General features: G+C 38.4%; 1 protein-coding gene across 1 annotated transcript in view; it reads right to left on the bottom strand.

Moving 5' to 3' along the window:
* rapgef4a (Rap guanine nucleotide exchange factor 4a) overlaps positions 1 to 12,162 on the bottom strand; it is a 269,780-nt gene that overhangs the window by 58,816 nt on the left and 198,802 nt on the right. Inside the window, exons 7-12 of the mRNA XM_069935742.1 lie at positions 10,916 to 11,022; positions 3,292 to 3,413; positions 1,953 to 2,136; positions 1,255 to 1,339; positions 553 to 613; positions 320 to 396 (exon numbers count right to left, since the gene is read on the bottom strand). Coding sequence (XP_069791843.1) covers positions 320 to 396; positions 553 to 613; positions 1,255 to 1,339; positions 1,953 to 2,136; positions 3,292 to 3,413; positions 10,916 to 11,022 — 636 coding nt within the window. The remainder of the gene's footprint in view (positions 1 to 319; positions 397 to 552; positions 614 to 1,254; positions 1,340 to 1,952; positions 2,137 to 3,291; positions 3,414 to 10,915; positions 11,023 to 12,162) is intronic.

The following is a 12,162-nucleotide window of genomic DNA, read 5'->3' as shown; positions in this document are numbered from 1 at the left end:
TCAGATCGGCTTAGAGTCATTTATACTTTGCATCCATTACCTAATGAATATATAATTGAATATATAATTTTGATACACTATGTGTATTTTCTTTATTTATCCAATAAAGGGATTCTACAAAATCTCAGCCAAATATGATGCAAGAAATTAGGCCACTTTACAATTTATGTACAATATTTTTTAAGTGCAGTTATCACAAATCTGAATTTATTTTTTCATATCATATATTTCAACAGAATCTTCATTAATTCTTATTTAATGTTCCTGGAACTATTATCTTTCAAATGTGCCTTAAAGAATGGTGAGTTACAAGTCATACCTTGCCATAGATAACAACATTCACTGAGCCCTTGAGGATAATGTACCATGAAGTGCCCTCTTCTCCTTGATTGAACACTGCAAGAATAAAGGCAAGAATAATCTCCATTCAAATCCATACATTATATATTTCAACTATAAAGACAGTTTGCTATTAAATTTTAAAAGGTGAGGAAAATTAAGTACATTTTCCTCTAAAATCACTTGAATCTTTTAGTTTGGTTTTATACTTACGAACCGTCCCTGCTTTTGCATGAGATTCAAAAACCAAAACACCAGCAAGTTCTCGTTTCACCTTTAAAAACAAAGAAAACAACGTTTTAAGGAAAGTTTATTAGCCCATTTGATTATAATGCCAACTATACCTATAATTATGGCCTCGCCATTATAAATAGGTTTAAAATATAGATGTAAAAAGAAAATAAATCCATTTTTATTTGAAGAAGTGATAACATTTAACATGAATCGGTGGCTTTGTTTGCAGCAAACAATGCATTGTGGTATTGCAATAGAAGGGATTCTGGTCAGTACTTTAACTGGGATGTGTTAAAGGCCAGCATGTCAGTGTGATGTGTTGGACAAAAGCAGCAGAACTGTTGCCAAAAAGAAATTCAGGGATACCAAGGTTAGAGCTGAAGTTGTATATTTTTCCATTTTCATTTTGGAGTTGTGGCCAAGATGAAGGCGTGGAGTGCAGCGGAGTTGAATAAAGCAGCACAAAAAGTTTTCAAAAGATCATTATGAATGAACTGATCTTCCTTATGCAGGCACATGATTTGAGATGGAGGTGTTTGGCATAAATCAAGCTGACCCCAAACTAAGTTAAAATGTAAGTAGCTTTTGCATGTTATAAAGTACACAAGCAAATTCGAGTTGCCTAGCCATGCACGCTTTTATATTTAAACTTAGATTATGAAATCAAAAGAAGGAACTTACTGCGGTAGAGAACTGCAATAAAGCTTTGATATGAAACAGCTCTTCATATATGATTTCTAAATCATCAACTGTCCTCTGGCCTGGCCTGTGAATTATACAAACACAATAAAATTAAAGAGCAAACATACCTAAAAATCACGTTAGTTAATAATGTCTGCATGTCGGTAGAAAATTTTCCTATACCCTCAACATTTTTTAAAAAATCATCTGAAGGAGGAAGTAGGTTTAGTTACTTCATCAATCTTCCAAAAGTATCTTGGCTGACCTTGCTAATGTGCCTGACCTTGCTAATGTGCCTGCTGTCCATTAAAACAAAAACAATAATGTACTTTGTTGAATGGTTTATTGCTGATTACAATATTTTAAATATATACCATTTTTAAAATTACTAAGACAGCATTGAATTTATATTTCTGAACAAAAATGTCATTGTATTAAAGACGAAACACTAAAGAAGGAATTGAGGTGGTGATATGGTTATATAACTTGACCAGCTGTGAGCTGAAAATAAAATTTATTGTCTTTGTTTTCCAATGTGGAGAATGTTGTGATGTCGGGCTGATTTATTAGTGATAAAAGATACAACTCCATCATTGGTCAGTATATTGCATAATTAAATTGAGCAAAATTAATGAAAAATAAATCTTTTCACTTTAATTTCTACTCTACATGACAGAAGTTAGCACAAGTCATCTTACTGCTTTTGTAGAATCATTCTCATATGGGCATCTGGACCAATCTGAGAAAGGAGAAGCATCGTTTCCTGCAACTCTTCCTCACTCTCTTTCTTCTCTTCATCTGTGGGTGCACGGGCCTCCTCATTTTCATCATCCAAGAAACGATAGAACAGGTACTTGTCCTGGAAATTATGCTCTTGGTCTGCTAGGAGAGCATTGATTTACAAACTTAAACCACAAGTTCATCTGTTGCTTCACTGCTGCTCATCAAACACACCAAAGAAATTTGGTTTTCTTGCCATATAACATGCAGCCTGAATAAGACACCTTCAGAAATTTACTCTACTGCTTCAGTAATTTAGTTTAACATTTGCAATCTCCTTCCTGTGCTGTTATGACTAGATATGGTGAGGAATGAGTCGAGTGTCTTTGTTAACATAATCTCTTCCTTGGCCCTCCCCAGCTTGTTCAATGCATTCATATAATATATCCCCTTTGTTCTTTCATGCATTATTCTTCATTAAATTTACTCAGCATGGTTTGGACCATTTCCAGATCATGAGGCACAAAACTGCACGGCACAATTCCAGTGATTATTATGGAGAACAACTAATCGCACCCGTTGTGCTGATTTCAAGAATTTGAAGATTTAATAAGAAGGCTTGAGATTTGTGTATTATTAGAAACATGTGTATTAGTACAGATGTATGTCAAGCCAGATTCAGTTTGATATAACTGAGGCTCTTGTATATGTGAAGCAAATTAATATTTCATGATCCTCAGCAAGATGCTGGGCCCTCATTCAGCTAAGGATTCCCAACTGAGGAACTCCCTGTCCACAATCTTCCTGCCTACTCATTCTTTGACTTCGCATGCTCCAAACACCATTCTTGAATGCATGGGAGTATCCACTGCACTTTGAAGTGGCAAACTCACATTCTCCAATGGCACAGAAGAGCAGATTTAGGATCACCTGAAATAGTTATGAGTGCAGGAGATATCTGAAAATTTGGAGGGAAGTCCCAAAGGTCTGTTTTGTGCTCAGTTCCCTGCATTCAACAACCCTGCCACATGCAAAAACATTTACACAGTTTTTAATCAAAATGTTATTAACACAGCAAAGCCTTCTTGCAAGCATCCACATTTTGGACCAGATTTTCAATTGGAATAGATAGAACTAGAGGTTTGATTTATAATTTCTAAATTTATGGTAAGTTCATGGTATTTAGATTCTATTTCTATGCATTTGATTTTAAAAATTCTTAAAGCCCATTATGGACACCAACAGAAGTGGAGTGTTAATGGATTTATTGCAAATATCTATTCACAAGCAGTAATTATTAAAAGATAACATTTTTACCATGGTTCAGGACTCCTTCCTCAAGAAACACCTGCCACATACCCACAGCCTGTGCACGAGAATGGACGCAAGCAGTCTGCTGAATCATCCAGTCCACTAACTCTGTGCCAACACAGCATTGTCTAGATAAGAATATTTGAAAAATAAATTTTAAAAAGTACATTAAAATGCAAAACCACAAAATGATTAGTTGACAGTTTCCTTCAGTAAAGGGCCAGTCAAAATGTCTAAAATATGTCATGAGAGGACCCTGTACGTAATATGGCTTTGCACTTGCAATGCCCCTCTTTCTCAGTTTTCTTTTCATGTTACAACCAGTCCAGGTTGAGTTATATCTAAAGTACAAGCTGGATGGGCATCAACATCAACTCAAGCTGCTGCTCAAAGACACAACTAACAGGTAAATGCAAAACTGTCACTGAGTGAGCCCCCCCCACCCCACCCCCCCCTCCCCGACTCCAATGTTCATCATGACCTGAACTTTAAGGGCAGCATTAAGTTGCAAATGAATCTTGTATAAATCCTAGTCCTCATTACTTGGTGCAGTAGAATTGGCACAGTTCACTGGCAAAAAAAATTGTGCTTTTGCATTTAAATATCTTTCTGCAGAACAAATCATCACTGTTAACTTTCACTAGGTTCTCCTGGCATAAAACTATGATAAATTTAATACAAAATATGCTGAAAAACAACTGTGTTTTTTACTGGTTTCCATGTGCTCTTCAGAGGGGTCCAACATTAATTTTTTTTTAAATTAAAATTTTTAAAAATATTTACACCCAATTAACCTACACCCCCAGTAAGTTTAGAACAGTGGGAAGAAACCGGAGACCTCAGGGAAAACCCACACAGACACAGAGAGCGTACAAACTCCTTACAGACAGCGCGGGATTAGAACTGGAGTCCCGAATGCTGGTGCTGTGAAGGCGTTACACTAACCGCTACACCAACCATTCGGAACAAAAGTTTGGATTTCCGTTTTAGAAATATTTTTTGCAAAAATGTGATTTCTTCACTCGCTGACCCATGTCAAGAGACACAGTAAGGACTCAGGTGACCTACAATTCCTGATTCTTACCAACCCTACTAAAACTCATGCTCATGATCTTCACTTGCTACTAACTGTGCTTCCAATTTAGATTCTGACATAATTTCTGTACATTTATATTTCAATATATAATCAACATTTACATTTATAAAAACATAGACTCTAACACTTCTATTCCAGCTGCAACAATACCTTTCCCATCATATACTGTTTCTTTCCCACTGTGTCACCTCAGTCTCCACCTCATCACACCCTTGATCATTGGAGCCTTCCCAGTCTAGGCCCAATCCCTGATTTACTCAATTTATCTATTACAACACTTTGTACATATACCAAATCTTATCAGCATCTCTATGTGTGATAGTACAGATCTATCACCAATGTACATAGTGTATATAGTTACTGTATCTAGACTGTGCTTACAGCGATTGGCTGAGAGCTAAGCCACACCTATTGTTTGGGCCTTAAAGGGTTGTGTCCCTAGCCAGGTCGGATCATTCCGGACTGGTCGGCCACCTGTGAAGAGCTCCGGTCTTTTGCTAATAAAAGCCTTGGTTTGGATCAACAAGTCTTTGGTTCTTTCGACGAGCTCTACACTATGTGATCAAGATTATCAAACTGACCGTGACATCTGAGCAGAAATAGGCTCTTCAGCCCATCGAGCCTGCCCCGCCATTTAATCATGAGCCAATCCATTTTCCCCACTCAGCCCTGCTGCCTGTCCTTCTCCCCACAACCTTTAATGCCCTGGCTAATCAACAACCTATCAGTCTCTTCCTTAAATACACCCAATAACTTGGGCTCCACAACCACCTGTGGTAACAAATTCCGCAGATTTACCACTCTCTGGCTGAAGAAATTCCTCCGCATCAGTTTTAACTGGACACCCTTCAACCCTGAAGTTGTGCCCTCTTGCCCTAGACTCTTACACCATGGGAAATCTACTCTGTTCAAAATATTTCAATGCGATTCCACCTCATTCTCCAAAAATCCAATGGGAACACCCTCACATATTTCATGCATTTGGTGTTTGCCACCTTGAAAGTCACTTTAATTGGTTTAATTTTTGTGTGTGAAGCTAACTTATTAGGTGTTTTTCATCTGCAATTTCTAGAGCATTCTGCTTTCTGTCCCCGAAGCATGCATTTATTGCAGCGGTGCTGACTATATGGACAATTACACGCATAGTGCCACTCATTGCAGGTCTAACAGGCGCTGGACGGTTTGGTTTGGCGGGTCACACTTTTATTTGGTCTAGTGAGGTCTGCTAACTTGACTGGACACTGCTTGCAGATGGGTGTGCGGCTTCCACCATTTTGCTGTTGTATTTTAAATTAGTTAAGCTTTGGCATTTTGCGGTTAATTTTCGAAGCGTCATGTCAGACTCCTGCTCAATCTTCACCAGCAACAATGTTCTGAGGTCTGCATCTTGGTGCAACTGCATTGCCACAACAAAGCCTAGACACTTGAACTGGTCTTCAGTCAGCATGGAGTGTTCAAAACACTCGCACTGTCAATTTACCATACTCGTAAATGGCACACAATCTTCTGTATCTTTCTTGGCCATTTTTAAACTCTGTTACTGAATGTTGAACAGTGATGTTTGTTCACCAAATATTTCTGCCATTACATCAAGTGTTTCCCTGAAACTGAGCTCCCGGGCAAGTTTTGGCAGAATAAAGTTTATGTAGCGCTCGAGTTATCGAGTGCCTAACTTCGTCAACAGCAGCCTAATCTTCCATACCTCACTGAACTTGGAAAAGTTGACTGAAAACAAGTCTTCATACTTCTGTACCAAGTTTCAAAAGTGCATGACTCTGTCACAATTAAACTCAGAGATAGAGTTCATTAAAACGTCTGCAGAACTTATTTTAACTGCAGGCTCACCTTCCTCAAGGATTGAAGCTCGAACGGACATTTTTGAGCCAGCTGGTCCATTAGCTTCGCTTGTATCAGTTCAAAGGTCTCTTGCTGTGGTTTGAGGACAGCCTTGTGCTGTTCCATCGTTATTGACATTTTTCTTCAACCTCATCGCCAAAATATGTTGTAACTGTGCCGAAAATATAGTTGAGGAATCTAACTCCCAATTTGAGTTTACCCAGAGAATTAATGACAGACACAGAGACTCTGTAAACTAATTCTTGAAAATGGACTCCAACATCTTCCCAGCCACTGACGTCTATAATTTCTTTTCGGCTGCCTCCCCCTCTTCTTGAATAATGGGGTGACATTTGCAATTTTTCAGACCTCCGGCACCATACCAGAATCCACTGATTTCTGAAAGGTCATCACCAATGCCTCCACAATCACTACCGCAACTTCTTTCAGAACCCAAGGGTGCAATCCATCTGGTCAAATAGACTCAGTCATTCTTAGACCATACAACTTTCTGAGCACCTTCTTCCTTGAAATAGTAACTGCACTCACTTCCCTTTCCTGATACCCTTCAACATCTGATGCACTGGTCATGCCTTCCACTGATGCAAAATACTCATTTAGTTCCTTTGCCATCTTCTTGACTCATTATTATTTCTCTAGCATCATTTTCTAGTGACCAGAGACCTTCTCTCACCTCTCTTTCACTCTTTATATAATTAAAGAAGCTTTATTGGTTTGATATTATTTGCTAGCTTCATTGTTTCTCTCCTTAGGAATTTTTTAGTTATCTCTGCAAGTTTTTAAAAACTTCCCAATCCTCTTTCTTCCACTAATTTTTGCTTCCTTGTTTTCCCTCTCTTTTGCTTTTATGTTGGCTTTGACTTCCCTTTTCAGCCACAGTTGTGACATTTTTGAATATTTCCTTTTTTTTGGTATGTACTTACCCTGCACCTTCCTCATTTCTTGCAGAACTCCATCCATTTCTGTTCAGCTGCCTTCTCTATTAGTGCCCCCTTCCTATCTACTTTGACCAGTTTCTCTCTCTCATGTCACTGGAATTCCCTTTACTGACATTTCTGAATTTAGTAAAACCTCAAATTGAACTCAATCATATTGTGATCTCTGATCCCCAATGGTACCTTTACTCTAAGGTCTCTAATCACCTCTGGTGATTACACAACACCCAATCCAGTACAGTCGATCTCCTAGTGGGCTAATCAACAAGCAGCTCTAAGATGGAATGGGACCATTCAGTGCAGTCGTTCTGGGGAAAGCGATTTGGCGCGGCCGGTTGGGCGCAGCCCACTTTGGTGCAGACCCATTTTGGCGCAAAACGAATAAATAAGTAGTGTCAAGTAACTATTACACACGCATTAAAATGCCCTCAACAACTTTGACAAAACGTGGAAAGGAAAAGTACTCATACGATGGCTATATATATATCGGCAGCTTATCTGCTGATAAGATAACCAAGTTTTGGAGATGTGAAAGGAAGGACATTTGCAAAGCTCGAATTCCCATAAGAAATGGTGAACTAGTGAAACAAATTAATGAACATTCGCATGCAGCTTCGGCAGCGAAGGTGGAAAGAGATAAAAGGACGAGCTGCTGAAACTGTTGAGGGAACTGCGCACGTGATTAATGAGTGCCCAGAGAATTTGTCTGAAGCTTGCCAAGGAACGATGCCTAACAACAGAGCCCTGAAGAAAATGGTCCGTAGGGACAAGGGAAGAAATTGCTCCTTACCCAGTAAATCCAAGAAATTTAGAAGAACTTGGAATTCCAGATAGCTTTAAAACATATTCTGTTGATGAATATAATGAAGAACAATTATTTGAAATGGTTCTGGAAATACAGCCCGAATGCCACCCTGATATTATCAACTGTGACTTTGAACTTGCAAATTTCAAAAGTTTACAGCAGCATTTTCCTTCTGCAAAAATCAGGGGATTTTTTTTCACCCTGGCTCAAAATATGAGAAAACTTCTTTCAGGCTGGGACACTTGAGCAGGTATAACATTGACTCGGAGTTTTCTTTGAGAGCTAAAATGATAATTGGTCTTGCATTTATTCTGACTGAAAACATTGATGAAGCGATTGAACATTTGGCTGATGCGTTTCCAGATGAACTGCAACCGCTGCTGGACTGGTTCAAGGATTACTATGTAGGTGGAAGATTACGCAGAGGAAATGGTAGGCATCCACCGCTTTTTCCAGTTGAAATGAAAGAACTTTAAACAATGAGGACAGAACAAACCATCATGCAGAAGCTGCTCACAGGAGATTACAATGGGAACTTGAAGTGGAACATCCAGTTATTTGGAAATTTATTGACAGTTTACAGAAAGTTCAGAGAGGAAGGGCCATTTACCACGAGCATCTTGAAGCAGTGTATGATATTCCGTTGAAATTAAAGAAATTCAGGGAAGCTGACGCTCGAATACAAACACTCATAAGAAGATTTAGTGGGAGAAATTAGGTTGAGTATTTAAGAGGGGATAGACCATAATTTTGAATAAAGGTCATATTTTAGATTTTTCATAATTAACTTATCACTATCTAACATTTTTACTTCAGAGAATAAACTTTTTTTTAAAGTTCCATGTAAACATAATAAAGTAAAATCAATTCCCATCTTGCTTTCATTAATGCTTTTAACTGAGTCTGAATATTCACCAAAATAGTTCTGCACCTAAATGGGTCTGCACCAAATTGGGCTGTGCCAAATTGGCCGTGCCAAATTGCTCACGCCAAAAGGTCCTAAATCTGCTCTAAGAGGCCATATTACAGGCATTCTACAAATTCTCCCTCTTGAGATCCAGTCCAAACCTGGTTTTCCCAATCTACTTGGATGTTAAAATCCCCCATGACCTCCATAATTTTGCCCTTCTGATGCACTTTCTCTATTTGCTGCAGTAATTTGGAGTTTTGTATACAACTGCCAACAGTGACTTTTTACCCTTACCATTTCTTGACGCAACCCATAATGATTCTACATCTTCTGATCCTATGTCACCTCTTTATAATGATTTAATGCTGTTCCTTATCAACAGAGCCACATCATCACCTCTGCTTTCCTGCCTATCCTTTCAATACATTGAATCCTTGGACATTCAGCTCCTCATGACATCCATCCTTTAGCCACGACTCTGTGATAGCCACAACATCATGCCTGTTCATCTGCAGGCTGAACTACAAGGTCATCACTTTATTTCTTATGCTGCGTGCATTTAAATACAAAACCTTTAGCTCTGCATTTGTTGCTTTTTTGATTCTGTGTCCCTGTTGCATTGCAACTCATCCCAATGACTGAAATTTTTCCCTGTCAGTCTTTCCACACAAACCCTACCAGCTATCCCTACTTGTGAGCCAACTGCCTCTTCCTCTGTCTCTTTCACTTTGGTTCCCACCCCTCTGCTCTGGGATTGAAGATATGGTTTAAGTTATTTCATTTAGGTCCAGCAAATAGAGAGTGGCGCCACTTACCCTCTGCCAGCCCAACCATCAAACCCTAAAATTTCTTATATTAGTGTAGACAACTTCATTCAAAATAACTTCTCCCCAGTGATGACCATGTTTCAATTTCTCATCTGGTACATGTGATTTCTAAATATCTTTCCAAACAACCTGTGTACTCTGTCAATAACAAATGGAGTTTATGGGAGATGGTTTGAGGCACTGGATGCAAGATGGAGCAGAGGAAGGAGTAAAGAGGATGAAATTATGCAGGAGAGAAAAGAAAAATCAATGAAACTGAGAAAGCCACAGAACAAATGATACAGAAAGAATATTAGGAAAGACTGGGTGGGAAGCTGAGATAAAATAAGGGAAACAAGGATAAATTTTGATCCAGGTATTCAAACATGTTTATTCAAACCTAGCAAAAGAGGCTAGCATACCAATTAAACAAATAACACCAAGGTTTACTTCAACAGATAATTAATACTAGAATTATGTTAAATTTATGTAGAAACTTGTTACACCACATGGACAAACATGATCTGCAAATGACACACAGACCATTGAGAAGGTTCAATAAACAAAAGATATCTTCTACTAAACTCAAACAAGAAAGACTGCAGATGCTGGAAGACTGGAAAATGTTGGAGGAACTCAGGGAGTCAGGCAGCATCCCAGAAGGCAATAGGACAGTCATTGTTTCAGGCCAAAACCCTTCAGCAGGATTGGGAAGAGGGCAGGAGAATAAAAAGGTTGAGCAGTTGAGCAGTAAAGAAATGCAAGCTCACAGGTCACAGAGAATAAGGTGGGGGCGGGGGGATGGAAATAATAGAGGGAGCTAGGAGGAAGAGAAGAGTGATCTCAACAAAGAGGAAATCAGTTTCTCTTTGTTTAAAATTATTTCTTTCTTCTTTAGACCCAGTTTTGGTGCCTTCCCTTAGCTTGTAGTCAAGTCAGCGAGCAGATCAAATATTAACCAGTCTTTGAAAAGAGATCACAAAGATTTGCTCACTTCCTAGAAAGCACCAATCAGAGCCCGACTTCCTGCAACCATGTGACTGAAAGGAACATTGGGCAAAAAAACCTGAAACGACGAGGAACTGTTGCTCCATTACATTCCTACTCTGACATTGGTTTTAAATAGATTTCTAACTTCAAGTGGAAAGACTTCTATAAAGGAATGCAATATTTAAGAGAATTACCAAAATACGTGTTACAAAATGGCTGCACTGTACTCACTTGTATGTTTTCAGGTGGTATTTCCGATCCCTTATCATGTGAGGTGCCTGAGACAGTATTGCATTTCGTAAAATCTTTCCCGCTCTAAGAACTTTTTGAGATGGAACCTAGGTACAAAGTAGAAGATTCAAGCAATCAATTCATTCCAAATAAATTTAAATATCTTACATTTAAGATGGTACATAGGAACAATACCTTTTTGTTTTAAATAGTGAAGTAACTATGATTTGAATAACAGCAAGTAGTTTCTAAAGAAAAGGAGTCTTGAGTATAAATTCAAGTTTATACAAGAAGTTTCAGATTGGTTTCAGTAATATCAAAAAGCATTGAAGCAAATGGATCTCTTTGAAGTTTGGTTTTAATGCTGGAAATGCAGCAGACACATTATGTACCGCCCCCCTGCAAACAGCAATGTGATAATAACTTGAAACTCAGTTTACATTAATGTTGAACAAATATAGGCTTGAAAACCAATTAATTGTATGAGATCATTAAGCTTGGTGTTGATTGCAGAAGGGGACAATGTTGAAATATAGTTTCATCCAAAAGGCAACACTATTAACAATGCGGCACTCTCTCAGAACATCGGCCTAGATTTTTTATATTCAAGTCAGAAGAATGGAACTGGAACCTGCAGGGAACTGACCTAGAAGTCGAGTGGAACTGACTGATGAGTCAAAGTTGATATATAAAAGAAGAAAATGTTTAAAAGAACAGCAAGTCAGACAATCTCAGTTGAAAGAGATTATCCTTTACATTACTGTTAAAAACAGCAATCATATTCTAAATTCAGAACTGGGAAAAGATGTTCCTAATTGAAAACTCCAATCTTTTCTTCATTCTGAACTGGAAACATTGTTACTTTTACTCTTTCCACAGAGGTTCTCTGACCTGCTCAGGTTTTCATTCACACTAGAAAATTCATATTCTTTGGGTTACCCTGGAATGTAATCATGAGCCTTAATTTTTATGTCTCCATTAGCACTTATCCCCCCTGCCCCCATCACTGTTCTTTTGTTCCTTCCATGCCTCTCCCCAACTCAGTACTTGTTTAAAATCTAACATTTCCACTTCTACTGAAAAATTCCTAACTGGAAATTTAACTGTTCTGTATCAATAAAAAAATAAATAACCCTGTAGAAATATGAAATACAACCAGGAAATGCTGGAAACGTTCAGCTGGACCTGGCAGCAGGGTTTCCGACTGCATTCAGATGTGTCTCCTTAATGTGTACATGAGCCATTTT

The sequence above is a fragment of the Narcine bancroftii genome, chromosome 4 (genome assembly GCF_036971445.1).
Source record: "Narcine bancroftii isolate sNarBan1 chromosome 4, sNarBan1.hap1, whole genome shotgun sequence".
Taxonomy (NCBI): domain Eukaryota; kingdom Metazoa; phylum Chordata; class Chondrichthyes; order Torpediniformes; family Narcinidae; genus Narcine; species Narcine bancroftii.
The sequence above is the reverse complement of the archived record's forward strand: the minus strand, read 5'-3'. Positions and strand labels throughout refer to the sequence as shown.